At 47.9% G+C, this 24,977-nt stretch overlaps 1 protein-coding gene across 2 annotated transcripts in view; it reads right to left on the bottom strand.

Annotated features, from left to right (window-relative positions):
• The window catches only part of SLC6A20 (solute carrier family 6 member 20), a 475,678-nt gene that overhangs the window by 94,400 nt on the left and 356,301 nt on the right, over nt 1-24,977 (bottom strand). For both annotated transcript variants that reach the window (XM_086964920.1, XM_086964921.1), the window contains exons 4-6: nt 23,762-23,989; nt 20,956-21,066; nt 20,201-20,442 (exon numbers count right to left, since the gene is read on the bottom strand). In XM_086964920.1, the coding sequence (XP_086821046.1) occupies nt 20,201-20,442; nt 20,956-21,066; nt 23,762-23,989 (581 nt within the window). The remainder of the gene's footprint in view (nt 1-20,200; nt 20,443-20,955; nt 21,067-23,761; nt 23,990-24,977) is intronic.

The raw sequence follows: 24,977 nt of genomic DNA on the forward strand, positions 1-24,977 counted from the left end.
CTCCGTTTGGGTGGAGAGGGCCTCCCAGGCCACGATCGCATTGATCTTGGGTTGGAGAGGTGCCACGAGGCTGCTGCCGACCTGGTGCCCCAGGTAGACCACGGACCCCTGTCCGATTTGACACTTACTGGCCTTAATGGTGAGACCGGCCCTCTGTAGGGCTAACAAGACCTCCCGGAGGTGGAGGAGATGTTCTAGCCAGTGGGGGCTGAACACCGCAATATCGTCCAGATATGCAGCGCTGAATTCTTCCAATCCTGCCAGTACCTGGTTCACCAGTCTCTGGAAGGTTGCGGGGGCATTTTTCATGCCGAAGGGCATCACCCGGAAATGGTAGTGGCCATCCGGGTTGGAAAAGGCGGACCTCTCTCGGGCCCCTTCGGTTAGGGCGATCTGCCAGTAGCCACTGGTCAGATCCAAGGTGCTGAGGTAACGAGCAGACCCTAGACGGTCAATGAGCTCGTCTGCTCGGGGAATGGGGTGAGCGTCAGTTCGGGTGACGGCGTTGAGCCCGCGGTAGTCCATGCAGAACCTCAGCTCGGGAACAGTGCCGGGAGCGGCCGCTTTCGGAACCAGGACCACGGGACTGGCCCATGGGCTGTCAGAGGCCTCGACCACTCCCAGGGCTAACATCTTGGACACTTCAGCCTTGATGCAGGCTCGAACTCTGTCGGGAACGCTGTAGGGCCTGTGCCGTACCGGGGGACTGTCCCCGGTGTCCACATCGTGGACGCACCAACTGGTGACTCCGGGGACGAGGGAGAATACGTCAGAAAACTTTCCCAACAACTGGCGACAGTCTTCGCGCTGCTCGGGGGTAAGGGAGGGGGTGAGCCTCACTCCCTCCACGAAGTCAACTTTTTCATTCGCGCACAAGAGATTGGGGAGAGGATCGTCTCTTCTTCAGCTCCGTCGTCGGTGGTGAGAAGTAAACTCAACTCGGACCGTACGAAGTGGGGTTTCAGGCGGTTCACGTGGAGAACCCGCAAGGGGTTCCTTGGGGACTGTACATCAACAAGGTAGGTAACCTGACTCTTCCGCTCCACCACTTTGAAGGGACCCGTCCACTTGTCCTGCAGGGCACAGGGTTCCACAGGGGCCATCACCCAGACCTGCTGTCCGGGTTGGAACTCGACCAGAGTGGCATTCTGGTCATACCACCTTTTCATTTCCTCTTGACTGGCTTCGAGGTTTGCCTCGGCCAGCTCTCAGAACTTCCGAGTCTGATTCCGAAGAGCCAGAATGTATCGAAACACATCTGGTGGGGGCTCTAAGGACGTCGTCTCCCACCCTTCCTTGACCAGCCTGAGGGGTCCTTGGACGGGGTGCCCATAGAGCAGCTCGAAAGGGCTGAACCCCAGGGACTTCTGGGGGACTTCACGGTATGCGAACAGGAGGCAAGGGAGGAGGACGTCCCACTTGCGTCTCATGGATTCCTCAAGGCCCATGATCATCCCCTTGAGGGTGCGGTTGAACCGCTCGACCAGGCCATCCCCCTGGGGATGGTACGGGGTGGTGAACTTGTACGTCACCCCGCACTGTTGCCAGAGAGACTTCTTGTACTTGGAGATGAAGTTCGTTCCTCTGTCGCTCACTACTTCTCGCGGGAATCCCACCCGGGAGAAAATCCCCATGAGGGCCCGCCCCACCACGAGGGCTGTCACCGTTCGGAGGGGGATGGCTTCGGGATATCGGGTGGCGTGATCCACCAGGACCAGAATGAACCGGTGTCCCAAGGACGTTCGGGGGTCAAGGGGCCCCACGATATCGATTCCCACCCATTCAAAGAGGGTACTGACCACGGGGAAGGGTTGGAGGGGAGCCTTGCGTCGCCCTCCGCTCTTGCCGCTGGCCTGACACGTGGGGCAGTACCTGCAGTGGGACTCCACATCGGAGCGCATATGGGGCCAGTAGAAATGGGTGACCAACCGGTAGTATGTTTTGTCTTGATCCAAGTGTCCCGCCAGGGGTACATCGTGGGCCAGGTTCAGTTAGGAATCTGCGGAAACGTAGGGGTACCACCAGCACTCGGGCTGACCCTAGTTCAGCGGATTTCTGTTCGCTATACAGTAGGCCATTTTCCCAATAAATGTGGTGGGAGCCGGACTGGTCACCGGCGGTCTGGGCGGCGGCCTGCTGCCGCGGCCCCACTAGAGAGGGACACGAAGTCTGCTCCAGGCAGAACTCCTCTTGAGAGGCCCCCCCTCTTGGCGCCACTGGGCCAACTCAGGGAGATCGTCCGTGCTCGGGGCTGGCTCACCAGCTTGGTCCAAATGACCGGAGTCGGGGTTGCTGCCTTCCCCGGGAAAGGGGTCAAGGCCTTCCGTCTGCCCGCTACCCTCTGGTTCGGCGGGGATGGGGTGAGGTAATTCGGTCGTCACCTCTTCGGGGGTGGCCACCTGGGCCGCCATGGACCGGGTGGTCACGCAGGCTCACTCGGGTAGGCCCACCATCTCGAGGTGAGTTTTGCGCTCTACTTGCCTCCAGGGAGAGCTCTCCAGATCGTTACCAAGGAGACTGTCCACGGGTATGTTGGTGCGGACGGCAACTCGTAACTCCCCGGAGTCGCCCTCCCACTCGAATGGGACCTGAGCTATCTTACAGGTGCGGACGGAATTGTCAGCGGAGATCACTCTGCAGGAGGCACGGGGAACTATTTGGTCTGGGGTGACTAGGTGCTCCTTCACAGCAGTGATACTGGCCCCGGTATCTCGGAGAGCTCCTATGCGGAACCCGTTGACAGTTACTTGCTGCCGGTACTTCTCGGTGTTGTCGGGTAGGAAGGTTCCGGGGACCATTTCTCTATCCCCCAGGGAAACTAAGGTCATGGCTGCTGGTTCCCACCCCTCGGGGTCCTCTATCTCCTTTTCCTCTTCTAGAGCTACGTTGGTGAGGTGGCGCGCAGGGGGACCTGCAGTAGTGGTCTTCTTGAGCAGGGGGCAGTTGGGGTCATTGGCGTAGTGCCCTGTTTGGTTATATCTGTAGCAGGCTGTGGCTATTCTAGGTCCTGATCTAGCAGGGGGGAATCCGGCCCTGGCATCTGGCGGGGAGGTCCCTGACTGGTTCCTTGGGGGACTGCGAGGAGGCCCTGTCTGGGGATCCCTCTGTCTATTCTGATTCCCCCCGCCCCTCTGACGTGGCTTTTCTTGCTCATTTCGATTGTAGTCTCCCACTGGGTTTCGTGGGACTCGGGTGTTCACCCATCGATCAGCCTCTACAGCCAACTTTGGGGGTCGGCCAACTTGCTATCGAGAAGGTGCTGTCTCAGTTCTATAAAGCAATTGTTTGATAGATGTTCATAGGCAATGAGGTCCACCAGACCTTCGAAGGTGGTCACTTTGCTGCCCTTGATCCACCCGTCCAAAGCTCTGCTGTAGAAATTTACATATTCCACCAATGTGGTGCCGGGTATCTTTTTGCAGTCCCGAAATCTCTGTCTGTACATTTCGGGGGTGAGCCCATAGCGAGCCATAAGGGCTTCCTTCATGTGGGTGTAGGAATTCACGACAGCGGAGGGCAGATCCAGCAGGGTGTCTCTCCCCTCGCTGAGGAAGCGGCCCCATAATCCGGCCCCCCAATCCTTCTCAGGTACTCGGTGGGCGGTCATGGCGACCTCGTACGCTTTGAACCACTGCTGGATATCGTCGTTCTTGTAGTATTCCTTCACCACATCCTTGGGGATATGTACTTTTGGTTCGACCGGGGGAGCAGGGTCTCTGTTCCCCGGGAGTCAGGTCTCTTTGTTCCGGGCTTTAATTTAGAGCTCCTTCAAGCTGCGCTCGTGCTCGAGTTGGAGCTTCTTCCCCTCGTGCTCTCGCTGGAGCTTCTTTTCTTCTAGCTCCCGCTGGAGCTTCTTTTTTTCCAGCTCCCGCTGGAGCTTCTTGTCTTCCAATTCCCCTTGCAGCCGTAGCTGCTCGATGGCTAGTTTTTGCTCCGCCAGCTTGAGTTCTCCTTCGATTTTAAGTCGGGCCAGTTCCAGCTCGTGGTTTCAGTTGCGCTCTCGGTCTGCCATCTCTTCTAACGACAGACCTCTCTCCGTGCTGGCACTTCGTGGTAGGGAGTCGGCTCCCTCTTCCCTCGGGCCGTCAGTTTCGGTCGGCGGCTCTTCCTCTCCACTGTTACCTTCAGTCGTGGGGAGAGGGGCCCCGGCTTCTACCCAGGCCGTCAGGGCTTTCTGGAAGTCGTCTTTGGTGCTCAACCCAGTGGTAACGATGCGGAAATCTTTACAGAATTGTTTTAATTCTTTGTGGGTGTAATCTTCTAGCTTTTCTTTCTGAAATGCGTTTTTTTCGTTGGTTCCGATGAGACTCATGGTTGGTCTTGTTCGGGTGGTGCGTCAGTCGCTTTACTGTACGATTCTCGGCGTAGGCTCTTATCCCGTTGCTTGCCACCAATGTTATAAGGGGCGGTCCCAGAGGTCGGGTTAAGTCTACCCAGCTCCTCCGTGACCCACCTCTCCCACCAATAATGCAGAGCCTTATGAGAGAGCTCCACCGGGGAAGACCTCAAGTAGCGAATCGTACACACTAGGACCACATCACACTTATGAACAGACACAACACCGATAGAGTAGTTATGAACTTCTTTATAATCACGGAGAAAAAGTAATACCACACTTATATACAACGATCGAGGGATCGCTGAGAGTCTCAAGTCTTTAGGGAAGGGGTAGCGGGACAGTCTTAGTTCGTAGCCCAGTACGTAGCGTACCCTGCGCACAGCTCTCAATCCTCTAGCCGGGGGGATACGGAAGATGGCAGACGCACTGGTGAACTTACGCACTTGAGGATAGTCTCTTAGGGATGGTAGCTTCGAGAGTCCAGCCGGACTAGAATGTTCCTCGAGCCGCGACGAAGTCAGCAGGGCTCGCTCGGGAGGAAGGTCTGGGGGAGCCGCGACCACGTCAGCAGGGCTCAGAGAGTTCCGTAGATGTCTTCAAGGTTCAAGCTCGAGCCGCAACGAGGTCAGCAGGGCTCCGATGGTTCAGTTCCAAGAACGAGCCGCGACAGCGTCAGGAGGGCTCAAAGAGTTCACGAGGTTCAGTTCAGCCGCGATCAGATCAGCAGGGCTTCCTTGTCCAAGATACAACTGCCGGCTAGTTCAGGGGCGACCCTTGATATAGTTCAGTGACCCTTTGATGTCCAGACCCTTGCAGGCGGGGGTCCGAGGCTGTGGGGGCGGTTCATGGGTGAGGTACGCCGGTTGGTGCTTTGATCCCTTTGAGGATGTGTCCGGAAATTCCCAGATGCCCAGCAGGTCTGGAGCCAGCACTCGGGGAGGCCAGAGGTGACATCGAAACTGTCCCTCAGGGGGGAGACCAGAGGTGGGATAGAAACCAGTCTCTCAGGGGAGGCCGGAGGTGCCATCGAAACTTCACGCCTTCTCTCACTAGGGTAGCCCTCACCCTCCCAACGGGGGCTGGCGCGTCTGGAGCCTACGCTGCGCTGGGGCTGGGGGTCATGCTAGGCCCACGACATCAGGGATCTCGGGAAGGGAACATGGCTGCCAATGGGCCTATGTGGCCTTGCGGGTCTGGGACGTGCGGGCTGGAAGGGTGGCCGGGGACAGGCCGATGCGGGCAATGGGCGTTGGGTCGGACATGGGTAGGGCAGCTAGGGGTCCCTATGTACAGAGCTGGGCTAACGGGGAGCTGATTCGCGGGGGGGGGGGGACCACGCCACAAGGCCGGGTTCAACAAGTTGTTTAAAAAAAAAGGTTTTATGAAAAATTGACTTTTTAAAAAATTCTGATTCCACCAGAATCCGAGTCCTCCACAACACCCCTTTTTTTTGGCTGTCAACTGTGAAAAGGAGACCAATATTGCCCCCATTTTTATTATTCTGTATCCTCGTTTCAATTCTGGGGTGCTTTTTTACCTTGTCTCTAGTTCATTGCGAATCTTACCGTTACTAATTCAAATTGTGTTTGCTTTGGCTTATTTGCAATGCAAACTTCATCTCAATAAGTTGCTGTAACAAGCTGCAAGTCCGCTACGGAAGCCCATTCATTTGCTAATTATTTTCCACATAAGGTTTCAAGACAATAAAGTGGAGTTTTCAGGATTTTGAATAATTTCTTGTTTGAAGATGTTACTCTCTCCTGCGCACCCCACTCCTGTACTAAGGTTGCGAGTGACCTGGCACCCACCTTTCAGAGGTTCTTGCATCCACCCAAGTCTGGCCTGGCGCTGGTGCATCCCAGCCTGGCACACACCAGGTGAGGATCTCCGCACCTCCTTCTAGACCCCAGTTCACTACTGTTTGCAGTCTGTCACTCACCCCTCACCTCCCGGGCACTCACCTTTCACCCCTCAGGCCTGGCAGTAACTCCTTGCACCTGGCACTCACCCTTCTCCCTCTCTGGCACTCAGCATTGACTCCCCATGACACTGAACCATGTCCCTCCTGGTATTCACTACTCGCCCCCTTGGCACTCCCCCTACACCTCCATGGCACTAGCCCTTCATCCCGCTGGCCTGGAAGCTATCCTTCACCCCTTGCACTCACCCTTCTCCTCCCTGGCACTCACCCTTGACCCTCCTGACTCTTACGTCTCACCTCCATGGCACTCACCCTTCATCTCGCTGGCACTCACCCTTCATCCCCCTGACCTGGCACTCAACCTTCACCTCCATGGCACTAGCCCTTCCCCCCCTGGCCTGGCAGTTACTCCTCACCCCTGGCTCATACGTCTCATCTCCCTGGCACTCACTCCTCACCTCTCTGGCACTCACCCTTCACCCCCATGGCTTGACAGTCAACCTTGTCCCTCCTGGCATTCACTCCTCACCTCCCTGCCACTCACCCATGACCCTCCTGGCACTAGCCCGGTTTCCCCCAAGAACAAAAAATAACAAGCATTGGCATAGCCAATAGGTCTCGCCTTTGGGACCTTATAAGTGTTTAGCCACGCAACAGTTGATGTTGTTGCACCAAGGACATTGTGCTCCATAACTAAATACTTAGAAGGTCCCAAAAGCAAGACCTATTGGCTATGCCAATATTTGTTTCATCTTTCTATGCGTGCTGCATTCTGTAGCACACATAGAAAGAGGACAACGTCTCTTAGCATTGTTTTTGGGCAGGAAGGAGTCCCTTCTTGCACAAAAACAATGCAGCCGACAACACAGAGACTCTTGCACCATGTTGCAAGGGTGCATGCGTTGGTGCTACGCTGCCTAAACGGCATCAGTGCTGTGGGAAAGAACAGGATTGCATCGTATTGCATAAATACAATGCATTCCTGTCCTTTCACTTTGGCGTAGGACAGCGCAGCAAGGTGACTTGCTGCGCTGCCCTACATCTAATTCCCGTAAATGAAGGCCTAGGTATTCTGCTGGATGCTCTGCTTGATTGGGGGTGTTTGTTTTTGGGCAGCCATTGAAGGATGCGCTCCTCGTAGCCCCTGATCCAGTAGCTTTTGTATTGTGTACAGGCATTCCAGGCCTCATATTTCTTTGGGAGGACGTAATCTTTTCTCTTTTTCAGGAACAGCATTTCTCAATCCAGTATGGCTCAATTATATCCAGGGGATACAGTTACATTAACTATTTAGGCGGGCATGAATGAGAAACAGTCAGCTACAACATTGTTTCCTGTGTTGCTCTACGCTGTTCCAATTTTTGAGCTCCTTCTTTCTCCTACTTTCTGAATATTCTGCTCCTGTTATCCATTCTTGTCTCTACCTGCGTCCAGAGGTTTTCTTCTGCTCTGCAGTCTTTTTCTCCTCTGGAGCCTTTTCACTGCTCTTTTAAACTGCATGAGCTCCAGTAAAATAAATCTTGGACTCTTAGCAGACCTCTCAAGGAGAAAGGCATCAACTGAACCTCAGAACTCTGCACATGACAGATTGAGACGCCAGCAAGACTCTAGTCAAACTCACAGACTGGACCAAGTTCAAGAATTGATTGCGGCAGTACATGCTTTAACAACGCAGGTAGAAGCCTTGACTAAAGAAAATGCCACTTTTAAGTCTTCTCTGGTGCTTTCAGAAGGCGCTCTGGTGCTTTCAGAAGGCGCTCTATATCCTCCCTTGACCAGATGGGCTGAATTAAAATTCGATGGCACCCTAAGAAATGAAAGTTGTTTTTGGACATGTACAATGTGCGGGGGGATATTCTCAAGAACGTGTGATAATTACCGCAAAATTAGCTTAACCCAACTCTTCACATTGTAGTCTGTCACAGGAAAATAAAGCTGTGTTAACGTTGCATTCTCAACACGGCGGTACCATGCGATAGGCTCACGATAACGCGTCAAATGTCTGCAATAAAGTCAACGAGACGCTGCAAAAATGCGAAACACGAATGCAAAAAAAGTTTCGATGAGGCCAATCGCGATACAAAAATCAGCAAAAATCAGCAACAGGCCTGCAATTCCCACGTGTCAAGCGGGAAAAGGCACCATAAAAGCAGGACAAAAACATAGGGAAACAAAAATAAACTGCGTAGCACCATGGATGCACCCGGACCGAGTGCAGAGATCAACGCGAACCCCACAAGCCCCACAGACCACCAGCAAGGAGCCTTGGGTCGGGTAAGGCCAAGGAGAAGAGGAAGAGGAAGAGGAAGGCAGGGTGCAGTCCGCAGAAAAACCAGATCATGCGTCACGGAGGTGACAGAACACTACCATCAACTGAACTCCAATTTGACTAACGTGAATGCAGTCGAAGTGTCTAGGAGGTCAATGGAGGAGTGCCAAGAGGGGCTGGCATAATGTGAAAAGCCAAACCAAGCACAAACCCGTTGCCAACAGGAAGGCAGCAACGGCGACAGGAGGTAGGAGTCCTGAGCCACAGGAGGAGCTGGAGGAAATGGAGGCCACAGTCATCAGTGTGGAGACGGTGCAAGGATTTGGGAGTTCGGACACAGCTCGATAGGACCTGACACAACATCAACAGGGGAGTAACGACCAGGGACTGGGGGGACGGGGGGAGATGGGCACAATGACAAACATGCACAACGATGTGTAGCACACTGCACACCCACAATGACCCTCGATCATTTCCCTGATCCCCGTGGCACACTGCAGCACACACACAAACAGCAAGTAGGCCCCCATCTACCATGTGCTCAATGAGGTCCCACCCCACACATCAACAATCCCTCAACCAAAACATGCACATGTGCGAAACCCTGCACAGATGGGTATTTGTGAGCCACACTGACAATGCAAGTGACACTACATGACGATCAGCTTGGCTGCAGTACAATCATCATGGCAGTGTGCATGCCACAACACTGAGGTGGCTGAGTGTGGACCACATCCGGAAAGGAGCAGGTCACACTCTGGCACATCCACGTGCACAAACAACCCCTGATGTCAACAACACATCTGCAGACAAACAATGCACAAGAGTACAATAACTGTCCAAGAGCACAAATGACCCAAGTCACCAAAATCTCAGCACCGTAAAAGCACAAAAGTCAAAGGCATACTCCCTCAGAGGGATAAGGGGCAGCAATATCACAGCTGCAGGGGCGAGCTTACCACAATGCTGCACACACCAATAGCAATAACAGCACATCCACATTGACGACAATGTGGTACAAAATGCAACACCAACACTGCATAACAGAAGACACAACTGGGTCCGCTCATGCATAGAAACAGGCCAATCACATCTAACTTAGAAGGTCCCAAAAGCAAGACCTATTGGTTATGCCAATACTTGTTTCATCTTTCTATGCGTGCTGCATTCTGTAGCACACATAGAAAGAGGACAACGTCTCTTAGTATTGTTTTTGGGCAGGAAGATGTCCCTTCTTGCACAAAAACAATGCAGCCGGCAACACAGAGACTCTTGCACCATGTTGCAAGGGTGCATGCGTTGGTGCTACGCTGCCTAAACGGCATCAGTGCTGTGGGAAAGAACAGGATTGCATCGTATTGCATAAATACAATGCATTCCTGTCCTTTCACTTTGGCGTAGGACAGCGCAGCAAGGTGACTTGCTGCGCTGCCCTACATCTAATTCCCGTAAATGAAGGCCTAGGTATTCTGCTGGATGCTCTGCTTGATTGGACGTGTTTCTTTTTTTGCAGCCATTGAAGGGATGCGCTCCTCAAAGCCCCTGATCCAGTAGCTTTTGTATTGTGTACAGGCATTCCAGGCCTCATATTTCTTTGGGAGGACGTAATCTTTTCTCTTTTTCAGGAACAGCATTTCTCAATCCAGTATGGCTCAATTATATCCAGGGGATACAGTTACATTAACTATTTAGGCGGGCATGAATGAGAAACAGTCAGCTACAACATTGTTTCCTGTGTTGCTCTACGCTGTTCCAATTTTTGAGCTCCTTCTTTCTCCTACTTTCTGAATATTCTGCTCCTGTCAACTGTGAGATGAAAATGTACGTGTCCAACCTCACATCCGTCATGTTGTCCACATTTCCACACTGTCCTGCAACAAATATTCAGCACCTCCCAAACCGTCACAATGTACACTGTCATACAGTCTGCATGTAAACTAGAACAATACGCCAACATACAGGTCCACACAATGTCAAAATGCATTTCCCCTTCACATTGCAGAGGGACAAAAAACACCTTCAGCAGAGCAGACCGGACAACTCATCAGTGATACTGGAGAGGATCACCAAACCTTCGACAACGATGCCCTACAACAGCTCATGGAGCAAGTACAGAGGTCACCCAATATGCAAACAGAAGTGTCCGTGAGTTGCAGTGCACTGAGGTTGGGGCACTAGAGCTGAGCGTGCTCATGAAAATGAATTGTCTGGGATTGAGTCCCTTCGGGATATTCCTGCTGCAGCTGCAGTGGGGTGTGTTACTCCTACATCATCTTCCTCATCATAGCTCATCATAGTCCCAGGTCTCCCACACTGCCTGAGGTGACATTGCTGAGTGAGCTCTCCACAACACACAACTCAATCAGAAATAGTCCATGAGTTGTGGTGCACTGAGTTAGTGGCACCAGAAGAGCTGACCAGGGTATCAGGCAAATGATCGCATCCACAGCAGGTGTGAGCAACTCTGTTAGTCTGCCAGTATGACTGTTTCGACTCTAGCAGTTGCAGTTTGGAGGTGGTCCTGGCGGTGGTGGCATGTGCCTCCTGTGGTGATGCGACATCCGGGCCCCTCAGGACTCGATTTGTTGTGTGAGCCCTTGTGGACCGCAGTTGAGGCAAGAGGCAGCAGACAGCACAGGGCCACAGACACATGGCGTTGATGACCCCAAGGTCATCGACCCAGAGGCCATCCAATATCCTATCAGGCAGGGTCCCTGATGTGAGCTGCAGAGAATTAGTGGCCCCGGATGCACTGCGGCCGGCACAGGAACACTGCCACGGGACGATGACTTGCGGTGCACTGAGGTAGGGCCACTCGGACTGAGCGGGTCCTCGTCGATGTCGACAGTGGAAGATGTCCTCCAGGGCATGATGCAGAGGGCAGAAGCCGTCCGGAAGCAGCAAATTGAGGAGTGGAATGCTACAGCCTCGTTATTACCACCAAGTCGGTATCAGCTACATGATGATGAAGACAACCCCCAGTCCATAGACTCAGACGCCACCAAAGTTCCACCAACGTCGGGGAACAGACTTAGTGGCCCCGGGGCTGAGAGGGGATGCAGTCGGTGATGAGGCCGGTACAATGATATAAACTCTGCCATAAATCAATCAAGACTCAGTCCCTAATGAGTGACCTACTCAACCGCAGTGTAGGCCGGAGGCAGCAGTCAGCAGGGGGCCACAGCCATGTGTCGTTGGCTCGAAATGCACAGAGTTAGTGACACCAGGGCAGTTGTTGGTAGTGTTCGATCACCTCCGTAACAATGATCCTTTTTTCCTCCTGACTGAAACGTGTCTTCCTCTTACACCTCTCCGTGCGTGTAATGATATGTACTCTGTCCCTAAAGTAAAGGATGCCCGTGGGAGAGTCCCTGCCGGTTTTAGGTACCCACTGCACAAGTTCGATTACTGGACGCAACCACCAAGTATCACAAGAAGTACTGTACCTATCAATGGTCAAAGCTAGACAACAGCATACAAAAGTATCAATCATACAAATGACAATATCAAAAGAGATTTATAATTTTTGTGTGACAGGAAAAGACACTGCAAAAGTATTAGAAAGTAGACATGAGTTTATTACACATTCCATACAATTTTAAAATACATCATGTTATACAAAAAATTCCATAAAATATTACAAATGTTCGTGAGAACACAAGTCGACGCGGCGTTTCGGTTAAAAAACCTTCCTCAGGACAGTTTCTATAAAGAAACACAGTATTACTACATCATAATTGAATGTGTACATGGTAAGTTTAAGCAGTAGGCAAATTTATATGGCTGTCACACAATTAGTTAACAAAATTTTATTTCAAAGGCAATGACAGTACTCTAACACCAACAGTTGTAGGGATTAACATTTCATGAATATACATAGGGATTACAGTAAACAATATTTTGTACTAGTGGTTGTGCCATTGAACTCGTGGGAACATATAAACTAAATAGAACTGAAAACTAATGGTATCTCCAATGATAGGAGGCCAAAACACCTATTATGGGTGAGTTTCAATTAAACCCAACATATGGTGTAAGGGTATCTTACCTCAGAATATTCGTTGTGATGTGTATCTCAGCTATTCAATCTGAGGTCTAATATGATAGAAACAAAGTAGAGGTGTCCTGTTTTGGGTCCACACTCAAAGGTACTGAAGTCCCATTTATTCGGGATATGATAATGTCTGTCTTTATCTATAAACAGAAAGGATGGAGAGGGGGGAGAATGGCGTATTATACAGCCCCCTCAGTTACTTGTCTGATGATTGGTTCAAGAAGCATTGGTCGCGTGCATACCTTAATCGTAAGATCCGATAATTTTTCACTGTATCGGAGGGGCCACCAGTAGGTCTGCGTTCACTGGAAATAAAATAAGGGAGATATCCTAGTGACTCTTCCGATGACTTAATTTTCATAACTACCCCTGGTCCCAGACCGTACTTCAGGGGGCCTCCTATACCCTTTTTTATGATATGTACTCTGCCATTGTAAAATCAAGACTGAATTCCAAATGAGTGACCTACTCGAGCGCAGTGGGGGCCGAGGGCAGTAGTCTGTGAGGGACCACAGACATGTGTGGTTGGAATGCTATACACAGACTTGGTGACAGCACATCCAAGGGAGTATAGAGATATAAACTCTGCCATAAAATGTGTACTCTGCCATAGCATAATCAAGACTCAGTTCCAAATGCGTGACCTACTTGTCCGCTGTGTATGCCAGTGGAGTACATCATGAGAAAGGAGAACTGCGGGCCTGTGTCGCGGAGGCCGTGATGATCTGAGGAGACTGCCAAGGTCTCGGGCCTCGGGCTTGGAGCTTGCACCGGCACGTTGTGGGCCCTCTTTGACAAACGCTGGTGTCGACAGGTGAGCAGTGAGGCCTGGGTGCGCAGGGGCAGGCAAGACAGGTTCGGGATCAGCGGCCCGGGGTGCAGGTGCAGTAGGCACACAGGATCGCAGGCAACACCACTCACGGCACCGGCTCCGGCCTCATGGTGGAGTGAGAGACGTCGCCCTGGCAGAGACGTTGGGCATTCCGAAAGAAAATCACACCCAGAACTATGTGCTTTTTATTCACACCCCTACGCTGGCCTGGCATACGCCGGGCCAGTCCACCACGCTCACGCTTACACGGGGGGGCGTAACAATCTACATTTCCGTGATCCTCCCCACTGGCTGGGGTGACATGGTTGCGTCCACTGTCCACTACACTCCATACACCAGCTGTGTATGCCGACATGGATATGTGTGTGGTCTCCATACTGCAGTCTGGCCATCACATCCGCGCCACACTTGGCATTGTGTACATTTTCATTCATGGGTCACTTGCCTCCTGATGTAGGAATCATGAACACAGCCTGGGTAGTTGGCAACGACATTGGTGAAGATGTAGGAATCATGAACACAGCTTGGGTAGTTGGCAACGACATTGGTGAAGAGTCCCCAGTGGTCCACTATTGCCTGCACATTGATGGCATGCATGTGCTTTCTGTTGCGGTATTTGTGTGCAGTGTCAGCAGGGGGCATAAGTAGGACATGTGTGCAGTCATTTGCCCCCAACACATGCGGGAAGGCAGCTATGGCGTAGAAGCCTTTCTTGGTTGCCAGCTGTTACTGAGCAGTGTGTGGGAAGTATAGGTACTGGGGTACCAAGCTGATGATGGCACCCAAGACAGTTGTGATGTACTTTGATGGGATGGATGTGAGACTCCTCCGACTCAGGCAGTTGTTGGTTGGAAGGTACCAGAGGCCAACAGATGCAGCACAGCCAGCAGTTTTGTCTGAGGTGGGATTTTGGTTGTCCGCTGTGTTGGTACCGTCAGCCTGTGGGCAACGATGGTTAGGATGCGGAGGATGGTTGTCCTTTTGAGTCTGTAGTGGGCAATGACATTCTCTGGTGCTAAGTCTGTGAGGTTGGTGTGTTTCCTGAAGGTCCGCTGTCTTTGTCTGCACTGCCTCTGTGGTGGTCCGGGGGGAGGGGTGTTTTGGGTGACATTGATTAGTGAATTGTTCTATCAGAAGTAAGGGCCAGATGTACGAAATCACATGTTTGCGATTTCCTAATAGCAAATTTTAGAGATTCGCTATTAGGAGATCGCTAAAGTGTTTGACACTGTGAGCGATTCGCAGTGGGTCACAAATTACCCTACCTAATCAAAAGGTCAGCAGACCACCATGCCTGTGATTGCTTTTAAAATAAATATTTTTTTTTTGTAATGCAGCCCATTTTCCCGAAAGGAAGCTACTTTTTCATGATTTAGGAGTAGGCAGTGGTGTGTGGTGGTGCGCACATTCAGAAAGGGGCAGGGGTCCCTTGGGGACCCCTTCCCGTTTGCGAATGGGTTACCACCAACTTAAAATTGGAGGTAACTGCGAATGTTTTGTGACTGGAAACATTCATGCATACCAGTGCTATTCGGTATTAGGAAGGGACGCCCTAAACATACCCCTTCCCAATACCAAATCGCAGTAGCAAAATGCAATTCGGTAACAAGTTACTCAGTCGCTATTTTCCTTCTGTACATGGCAAAATGCATTTTATAGGTAGCAAATGGCCAGATGGGTGGGTCGCTACTGGTAAAATGCTTTGCACATTTATCCCTACAACGTCTTCTGGAAATTAGTTAGCTTGCCCTCAAGGCGAGGTATGGTACAGGGAGTATAGACATCTTCCTTACCATAATTAAGTCACCCAAATCTGACTCCAGGTTTCAGATTTGTTATTTGACTAGCCACTGTAATATTAAAGAATAAAGAGCTAGAAGGGGTGTGTCTAATGTCAAGGTGGAGTTGAACATTTCTCTATACAGCTAGTACAAAGGATCTATGCAAATGTCCTTTCGTTGACAGTATAAGTGCTTCTGCAACACACACGGGTGAAGCAATTGTGGCGGCGCACTGGCTGCTTGAATTAGGAGTATAATCACAGCGCTACGCTATCTGGTACTTACCAGTCTAGGATATAGTCCTTGCTAGCAACATTGCCTGAATATAACCACAGCCGGGACAGAAGTAAAACCGGCGGAGAGTATTTTTCGACGTTTTGATAAGCTGCCCGTTAGAGCACTGAAGAAGTCTTGGGTAACTCCATGATGAAACACGTGTTGGCTGGGCACCTGGAATAAACCTAAACTGAAAGAATACATCTATCAACATCTCTCATTGTGTTTTGTTTTGTTGTTGTTTAATTACGTACAGCACTTATACTGTCAACGAAAGAACGTGTGCACAGATGCTTTGTACTTATTGTTTGTGGACTACTGTCTGATTTGGAGGTTGTGGGTTTTCCTCTTTTCTGTAGCACCGTTCAAATAATTGTTCTACCGAGACTCACGTTAAAATTTGGAGGCGCCACTACTTATCAGTGGAGAAGTGTGGCTCAATGATTAGAGCGGCAGACCCTGATGCAGGGGTCTAGCCCGGGACCAGGGTTCAATTCCCTGCCTCGGCGGGTCTTGGGCTCAAAAATTCCACGGACCTGATAATTCTCGCCTTGGTGCCTATTCCAATCATGGAGTCCCACTCTGCAACTCTGGGCAATAGCTTGCTTAATCTCCACAACGGCCCCCACAACGCTAAGGATGCCTGGCCTCCACCTTGGGGGTGCCCAGTGGATGCCTCACAGGGAAAGCAAGGATGGGTTCCACAGCGGTATTCGTACAAGCGCCTTGAGACCCTTGCGGGTGAGTAGTGCGCTATACAAGTATCAATTTACATTTTTACATTTACAACACTAATAACCCTTCCTTTGTCTTCAATTTCTCTATACAGCTCTCTTGGATGGATCCCTAAACACATTTATCCTGGAAAGAAGCTACGCAAAAAGACTCTCTTTAACTAGTCCAAGATCTTCCAGCATATGGCTCAGGAGAGTGGAGTAGTTTGGGTGCTTCTATATGCCAGGATCATAGTGAAGAAACAGTGACAGTGCTGGCAAGCAGAAATAACATGGCATCCAGGACTCTGCCTCCATGTGTCCATGGGGACTGAGATAGACCATTTCCTGTCCTTAAGTTAGCACGGAAATACTTCTATCTGGTGAGATGACTTTACCCACGGTGGATCTAAGCTGCTCAGTAGCAGCTCTTGAAACATGCACAGCTGGAACTGTGCAGGGAGAACCATCTTGAGAGGAGAGGGGTCACAGAGAAGCGGTATGGCAAGTGTCACTTAGTAGACTCATACAGGCCAGTGAGGTCTGGCAGTGACCTGTGTTATCTGGTCACTACCTTGGAGTCAAAGCGGTCTGGATTCTAGAGAGGGCCTCAGAATGTCTGAGGCTGCTTGATGTACTGTAAGTACAGATAACCTAAGCAACTGCGTGACATATTGCCAGTGATGCATACAACAGCAATGAAAGGAGACACACAAGTTGCACCCCTTTTAACCTCTTTCCTCCATAAATTCAGCATTTTATCACTGAGTTGAGAGTGGTGAGACCTCTGTCCTTTGCTACCTCACCATCAACTGCAGAGCTTTCACTTACTTGGAGATACAGCAGTGATTTCACGCCTGGCCTAGCCCGGTGCTCACTGAATGACTGACAGTTCACTTGGGCTCCCAGAGCTGACCTCACAGCATCTGCAGAGTAGGTGCGGGGTGGACTCACAGTAAAGTGTAGTCTATAAGGGCACATAGGCATTACAGTGTATCTCAGAGCCCATCAATATGTCAACAGACATGGATTGCGCAGAACACAAGTAGGAAGAGGAAATATGGAAATAGATACATTGAAGAGCATGAAAGTTACCTATGATGAGTATGAGTTGAAATTTGATAACATTCTTCAAGTAATCTTGCACATGAAAACTTCTCTTGAAACTAAAATTGATTTAGCAATAATTGATGTAGGTTAATTGCGAACATATCACAGGAAATAGCTGAACAAGGGGCAGAAACAAAATCTGTATTAGCTGCATAAGACCTACTGTGTTAAAATTGAAGGCGCAAATGAAGGTACTGAATGACAAGATAAAAATACTTCAAGTCGAGGCGGAGGATGTTGAGAGCCGCTCATGCTGCAACAATGTACATGTTGTCGGCTTATTAGAATGAACCGAAGGGCAGAGTCCTGAACTATTCTTTTGAAGACTGGCTGAGTGATAACATGATAGAAACTCCCCAGCATTATTCACTATTGAATGAGAACACAGAGTTTTAAGGAGACTGTCAGCTCCAGGTGCTCCAATCAGAACTATGGTCGTTCGGCTATTGAACTAAAGAGACAGAGATTGGATCGTCCAAACAGCATAGCAACATAGTCCACTGACAGTGGATGGCAGGAAGGTGCATCTTTTCCCAAACTACACAACTGCTGTACAGAGAGAAAGGGCTTAATTCCTTGAGGTGAAAAGGAAGCTATGACGAAACTGGATCCAATACGCTGATTTTCCCAGCCAATCTTTTAATAGTGACTAACGACATCACAAGTTTTTTCTTAAAACCTGCTGAAATTTAGTCATGGCTTGAAACTGCAGGTACATTGTCCAAAGAAGACCAAATAAAAAGGAAGAGACAGGATTACAGACATACCTGGGTACCCATCTAAAGAAGAACCAACAAAAGAAGGAGACAAACCAGTAAACGATATCCTACAATATAAGAAATCCTGTGAAGAAAGACCAGAAAGTGAATATGACACCACAGCCAGTGGCGAGGTATCTGAGACTGGATGCTCCAGTGACACACTGAGTGATGGCCTGGAAGTCCTATGACAGCGAATGAGGCCCCCTGATGAAAGATACAAGTACTACTATGTACTGGCTCTATGCTCACAGCAGGAAACTTGCAAACATGTAGGAGGACTGTCGGGCGAGAGTACAGTGGTCTAAGTAGATTTAAAATGGTTACATTATCTTTGTTGAAAAGGGCATCTACGAGGAGCCGTCTGCCATCATCGTTATACTCATCTGATATTAGTTCAATATCAATGGATTTGTGACATAAAATGACACCATCTTTGCGATTAATAGCTGCTGATCAAAAAAAAGATTACCTACTCATTGCTTCTTTAGTTGACTTTTGCTGACGTGCTATTGATGCATTTAGTTTGAATGTGTTAAAACCTTTTGTCTTTTTTAGTGTTATTCCTAGTCCTGTTACATTCCAAGACAGTATTTTAAAAATAGTAGCAATGGAGGAATACATGTATATACTCTATGATGTCAAATAGTACTGAAAAAGAACCAAAAAAATAGACGATATATACATAGAACTTAAACCAGTTAATGAGAGTGTAAAAAAGAACTTAAATAAGAATCAAAAGGACAACTGAGATTAGTAACTGCTCATGAGAGCTTGAGAAAAAAAGAAATGAAAATATTAAGTGTTACCTTGGAATTCTCAGCATGGTGGTCATAAGATTCAGTGGAGAGTCACACGAAATATAATTAAAGTTGATCAGCAGGCTATTAGGAGCATTTAATTACATGTATAAAAAGAAAATGTTATCTTGGAAATCTGAGAATTGGTGGTCACAAGATTCAGTGGAGAGTAATTAAAGCCGATCAGCAGGCTATTATGAGCATTTCCTTTAAGGTGAATTCATTTGATGTTGAGAAAAACTTCTCTCACAGGCTTTCTGTGAAAACAACATTGAGATGCAACTGGGTAGAAGACAACTCTGTTAGAAATCTTGACAGGTGCTCTGTAAGTCTTAGTATAATTCTTGATTTTCTTCAGAAGCTATGCTTGGTTCAATAGTGAATGTTCTTTTCTTGTATATGAAGTTACCCCAGAAGCGTGTGAAATGGCTTATTCACGGAAGCTTGGAGGCAGGGAAAGGCCAATGCCCTTGAAAGCATTAAAGTAGACTGGTAAAGATTATATTCATAAGTAGCTAGCAGCATTCCACAGTGAATTATCTCAAATAGGATACAAAGAAAGCTGTATTATTTGGTTTTCAATAACAGATCAAGGATGTGAGGCAAAGGGTTTCAGTAGTGAGAAGCCGTTTCCGCAGGTGTCAGACCACGCCCCCTAACGATGCATTTCTAATTAATTTATTTTCCGAATTACACACCATCATGTGCTGTTACTAGAAGTAAGTTGTTCTGAGTATATCATACTGAAGTTTCAGTTTACAGCTGTTGTTTACTCTTCTGAGATTTTGTACATCTTCCGGTGGGGCTGGGCGCAGTCGGTACAGTGCTGGTTGCAGACAAAAGAAAGGGGCATAGAGTAGGGCATCGTAAGGGTGGGCTGTAAAAATATGTCAAATGTGTGGGGTAGGAGAAGTAGGTAATGTAAGGGAATCTGAGGGAGATCTGTCCAGTTACAATACCCATGTTTTTAAGGAATTACATATATGTGCTATTATAATACATCAGGCATTTGCATAGATTTCACTTAGTCTTCTGTTCACAAGTTCATCATTAACTAAAATCTGCATATAGTTCAGTCAATTTGTAAAGTAAAGGGGTGTGGGTATGGCTTTTGCTACCTTCCCACTATTCATGGTCCTGAATTAGACACCAAAAAAAAGGAAATGAACCAAAATAACAAACACTAGGAAGGAACTACATCATCATGTTTAGGTTGTGCATTGAAACAAATATGACTTGTTTGCAATCCATAAATAGAAATGTATAACCTTTGAACCTTTCTTTGAGACCATATAAGGTGCCATGTTTGCAAGTGCAACATCATTACCACCGTATTGTTCTACTTACTTGCTCAGGCAGCTCTCGTAGTTGAAGGTTGCCTTGAAGCCGTAAATGGAGAAAGTCACAATGCTGGCAAATATGGATGTACCACTGTTGATCAAGGAGACAATGATGGCGTGCTTCTCGCAGTTGTTATCTGGCTCGTTGTAGCTGGCAAAGGCAATCAGGGTCCCAAATCCAAGCCCAAGTGAGAAAAATATCTGAGTTGCTGCATCAACCCAAGCTTTCAGGTTGGCAAGTTGCTCGAGCTGCGTAAAGAAGTGGTAAAAGAGGAAGAAATAGTCAAAGGTAACGTTGGCATGCATGAGGCACATGCACATATTATGTTATGCAGGCGAAATTTATGAACATTGCGGTATTTTGTCTTATGTGAATTTGCCAGAATCTTTCTTCACTTCTGTACACAAGTGATGCCACAAGATACCAATCAAATGCACTTTGCACAAAACATGTAATTTTGCATGGTTTTCTCCTGTCGCATAATTTGTTTAAAAAAATTAAAATGTTGCCAAACCCATTTGCATTATATGACAGTGATTGCAGCCAGATGAGGAGGCAAGGGAAAGCTCAGGTGAACTTTTTTATCACTTATATCAATTGCTTTTGTGTGTTAACCTTACCTCCTACCCAGACAATTTCTTATGCCTCTGAAATGTCCCATTTTATTATTAGATATACCTGGCTCGACAGGTTTAAGCAGGATTGTGTGTTCTAGTCATAGGTAAGATATTTAATGAACTTTAAACATATGTATTCCATACCTTTGGTGTAAACATGTACGCCAGTCCATTCACTGCTCCATGCAATGTTAACCCTCTCACTAAATAAATTATAAGGACAAGATAGGGCAGCGACGCTGTAACATAGACAACCTGCAACAAGGACAGCAAATGTTATATGAGAGGCATTCACCATTCCTTAGATACACTATTATAGACATCAACTACTAGTAAATATTTACCCCAGCATCATTAATCAGTGAAAGAAAGAGAAATAAAAACAGGGAAGAGAAAGCAAACAAGGCAAGTATTTTCCTGTTCAGAATTTAGTATTCTAATATAGTGATTTTTTTTCTATTCAGTAGTAGAACTTTATCGACGAAGGTCTTTAGCGACATAATTCAGCATTATAGCCCATGTATATTTCATTAAGTGAAATCTGAGTTTCTATATATAAAAATAAAGGTTTGATTTTCTGATAAATTTATTTCAGAGTATGATATATCTGGTATAGTATATAACAAATACGTTTATCTTTGTGACAATGTATGCTACTTTATGATAATGTGCTGAAAATACTTACTTGTGTCTCTAAAACCCCTTCATACACTATGGTTTCCTTTTTGTACACCGGGGTTTTGGAAGTTTTCTATTACCAGTTTTTATTTTTTAGTTCCTTCAGAGTTGGGCAGTCCTGATTTCTCGTATATAATCAGATTAGTACACATTCAGTACAAGACAGTGTAGCCAAAACTGCAACCATGGAACTGCATTTTCTAGCATGAGTGATGAACGCATTTTTAATTTTTTTCTATGTTTTTCTAAATATGGTATACAAATCATTGTTTATAAATCTCCTTTCCCTTCATGCTGTAATAAAGGACTGATTTCAGTATACACCACTTCTTTTTTGAGTAGGACTGTGCTTGTATATTTCAAAGTAGATTCCATTATTTTCTACCTTACCCCTTGGTGTGTTTTCCCTTCCTTGCCCTTTATAAACAACTACCCACAAGCAATGGCATTCTTTTGGGTTTTGCAAGATAAGTAGTACTGTGCTCTATGATCCTATAATCGCTACTAATCCATTCATTGCTATAATCCATGTTGTGGGTTTTGCCTCAACTGACTGCTCATGTTCAGCTATAGGTTACGATGCTGCATCTACAGGCATAAAGATTGAGTAGTAACAGTATATTTCCAACGTTTTCAAAATTCAGAGACTTCCAAGAGTACTTCTGGATAGCCATGTGTGGAAGTGTACTCAGAAGAGTACAAAGAAATGTAACAGATGTACATTTCGACGTTCAGAAAAGTAACTCACACGTGCATTTGCACTTTTAAACATGATTTGTTTCATCTCACGAGGAGGAGGCTTTTACAATCTAGATAACTCTACGTTCCTTTACACCACAATTAAATAAGATGGTAAACCCTCCTCTTTGCCATGTAAAAACGTATGATACACATTTATGAAGCTAAAAGTAAAGGAAACCACCCTCTAATTAAAAAAAGATGTATTGACCATGAGCAGCGTCAAATTATAGTCACGCCACAAAATTGCAGGAAAAAAGACAGGAATGTACTTCCAGAACTATATGCCTATGTTTACAAAAAAATTCTGAGTTTAAAGAAATTTACAAAGAAATCTCAGAGTACCACTGCGAATCTGGGATAGTTCCTGGATCCCATGGGAAGCCTCTCACATATACTGGAAAAGTACTTGATGTACCTTTCTCTATGCGAAATATGATACGAGAGGGCCTTTACCTTTAAATCTTTTTCTTTCTTTCTACTTTGGTATAATATTGTGCCTTGTATAGGTACCCTTTTTCCTACAGGCCCATCAATGCTGCTTTGTTCCCATCTCCTAAACCCCCCTTGTACCCACTTTCAATCCTTCCTCTCAGATGTGTAAACTTGTGTGTGCTCTCAGTGTGGAAAATACCTGCAAAAGTTTGGTTTTTACCTGTAAACATGCAAGTTCGTAAAAGCAATTGATTCTGCAAAAACTGCACCATCATGTATTTTGAGGTCTAATAATTGGGGCCCAGGTTCACTAGAACTTGTGTTGGGATTGTGACACTTTTTTGGCGCAGCCCCAAGGCAAAATGTATTTTGTGGTTTACAATGCCACGCAAGCCCGATTTGTATGGCATGGTAAAAAAGAACACAAGGCAGCACGTTTCATGGGTGAAGCATAGGCATTTCCATTCATCCACCCATGTATTTTGATGCAAACCTACATTTACAGAGACTTAAAAACAAACGTTTGTACTAAAATCGTGTGCCTACCTGAGGGTGACCACCCCTACCTGCACAAAACCCATCCTGACCCTACTGCATAGTTTAGGTCAGCACTGCAACCCTCCTTGATGCACTGTGTTGCCTGAAATTTAAGTAAATCCGGCCTTGGGATTTTATGAAGAGCATGTCTTTACAGAGTTTGATGCTCTTTGTGAGAACAACAAAGACGATGCTCATTACTAAAGAATATTGTGCATTCACATAGGTTGAACATTCCTCCCTTGAGCAGGGCCGGACTGGGAACCACAACCGGACCCGGCAAAGGGCTCGGCCGGCCCCTCCTCCCCACTCAGGAGGGTTGGAGGTGCCGTCGAGCTCTTTGCCGGGGCTGGTTTTCGGGCGATTTTGGTACAGGGCGGATTTTCCAGCTATGCTGCAAAAACGGCCCTGTAACAAAAACGGCCCCCAGGGGCCCAAAACCGGCCCCCACCCATGCGGCGCACCGGGCGTATGACCGGGGCCCGCTATGGCCAGTCCGTGCCTGCCTTTGAGCATGAAGATGTGTTTATGAGTCCTGGTCACTGCACTGGACACTGCTTACCTTTCCAGTAGATTCAGTGCCCCTGATGATGCAGAGATACACTACAAACCATGCCAGGATGAGGCACACTGCTTGCTCCCACTGGATGCTGCCACTTTCTGAAATGGATGATGAAATGTTAATGGTTTCCCGGTACCAGAAGTACTGAGTTGGAGAACTCTTTTCACATTCTTCCACGTAGCCAGTAAGGTTGCTGTTCAGCGGGCAGTGAGACCAAGGTAAGGGATCCTACAGGGTACAGAGAAAAACAAACGTGCAAAGAGTTTGAAAGAATGCAGGGTATCAACAAAAGGAACATATACTTAGTGTGCAACTTCAACCATTATGACATACTTTACACTTCATAGTGGAAACCCTAAATTCAAAACCCTGCCCATGTATGTTCGGTTCAGTGACTCAATATCGAGGGACATAATATAGAATGCCCAAAATATCTACTCCAAAATATCGAAGGACAAAATATAGAATCTCTATCTACGAACAGGTAAGTACTAAAATATCGAATCCAAAATATAGATTGTAACTGCCTTCCCAGGAGTTGTTCCCATGTGTTCGTTGACTCATCCTCAACATCCCACGAACCAGCCACATCACCGGACATCTGAGAGACCTCCACTGGCTCCCCGTCAACAAAAGAATCACCTTCCGCCTCCTCACCCACGCACACAAAGCCCTACACGACCAAGGCCCGAGCTACCTCAACAGCCGGATCAACTTCTACGCTCCCAAACGCCACCTCCGATCTGCCAACCACGCCCTCGCCGCCGTCCCCCGCATCCGAAGAGCAACTACAGGAGGAAGGTCCTTCTCCTACCTGGCCGCCAAGACCTGGAACTCCCGACCGACCGACCTGCGCCTGACCCAGGACCACCTCTCCTTCAGGAGGAAGCTGAAGACCTGGCTGTTCGAGCAGTAGCGGCACCCCCCCCCCCCCCAGCGCCTTGAGACCCTACGGGTAGGTAGCGCGCTATATAAGTGTCACTGATTGATTGATTGATTCCTATTCAGTGACGATGTGGATGGGTTGAGGAGCTTGTATATCTTCGCTGTTTGGTGGCCTGCCGAGTTCAAGGTTTGCATGTATTTGATGATGGTCGGTTCTTCCTTTCTTAGGTTTGCTTTCGTTATGGCTGTTTTGATTTTCAGAAAGGTGTAAAGTTCCCGATTTGGGAGTTCGTGTAGTTGTTGCAGGTTTTGGAATGTTAATGGTGACTGT

Source organism: Lissotriton vulgaris, chromosome 4_1 (genome assembly GCF_964263255.1).
Source record: "Lissotriton vulgaris chromosome 4_1, aLisVul1.2, whole genome shotgun sequence".
Classification (NCBI taxonomy): Eukaryota; Metazoa; Chordata; class Amphibia; order Caudata; family Salamandridae; genus Lissotriton; species Lissotriton vulgaris.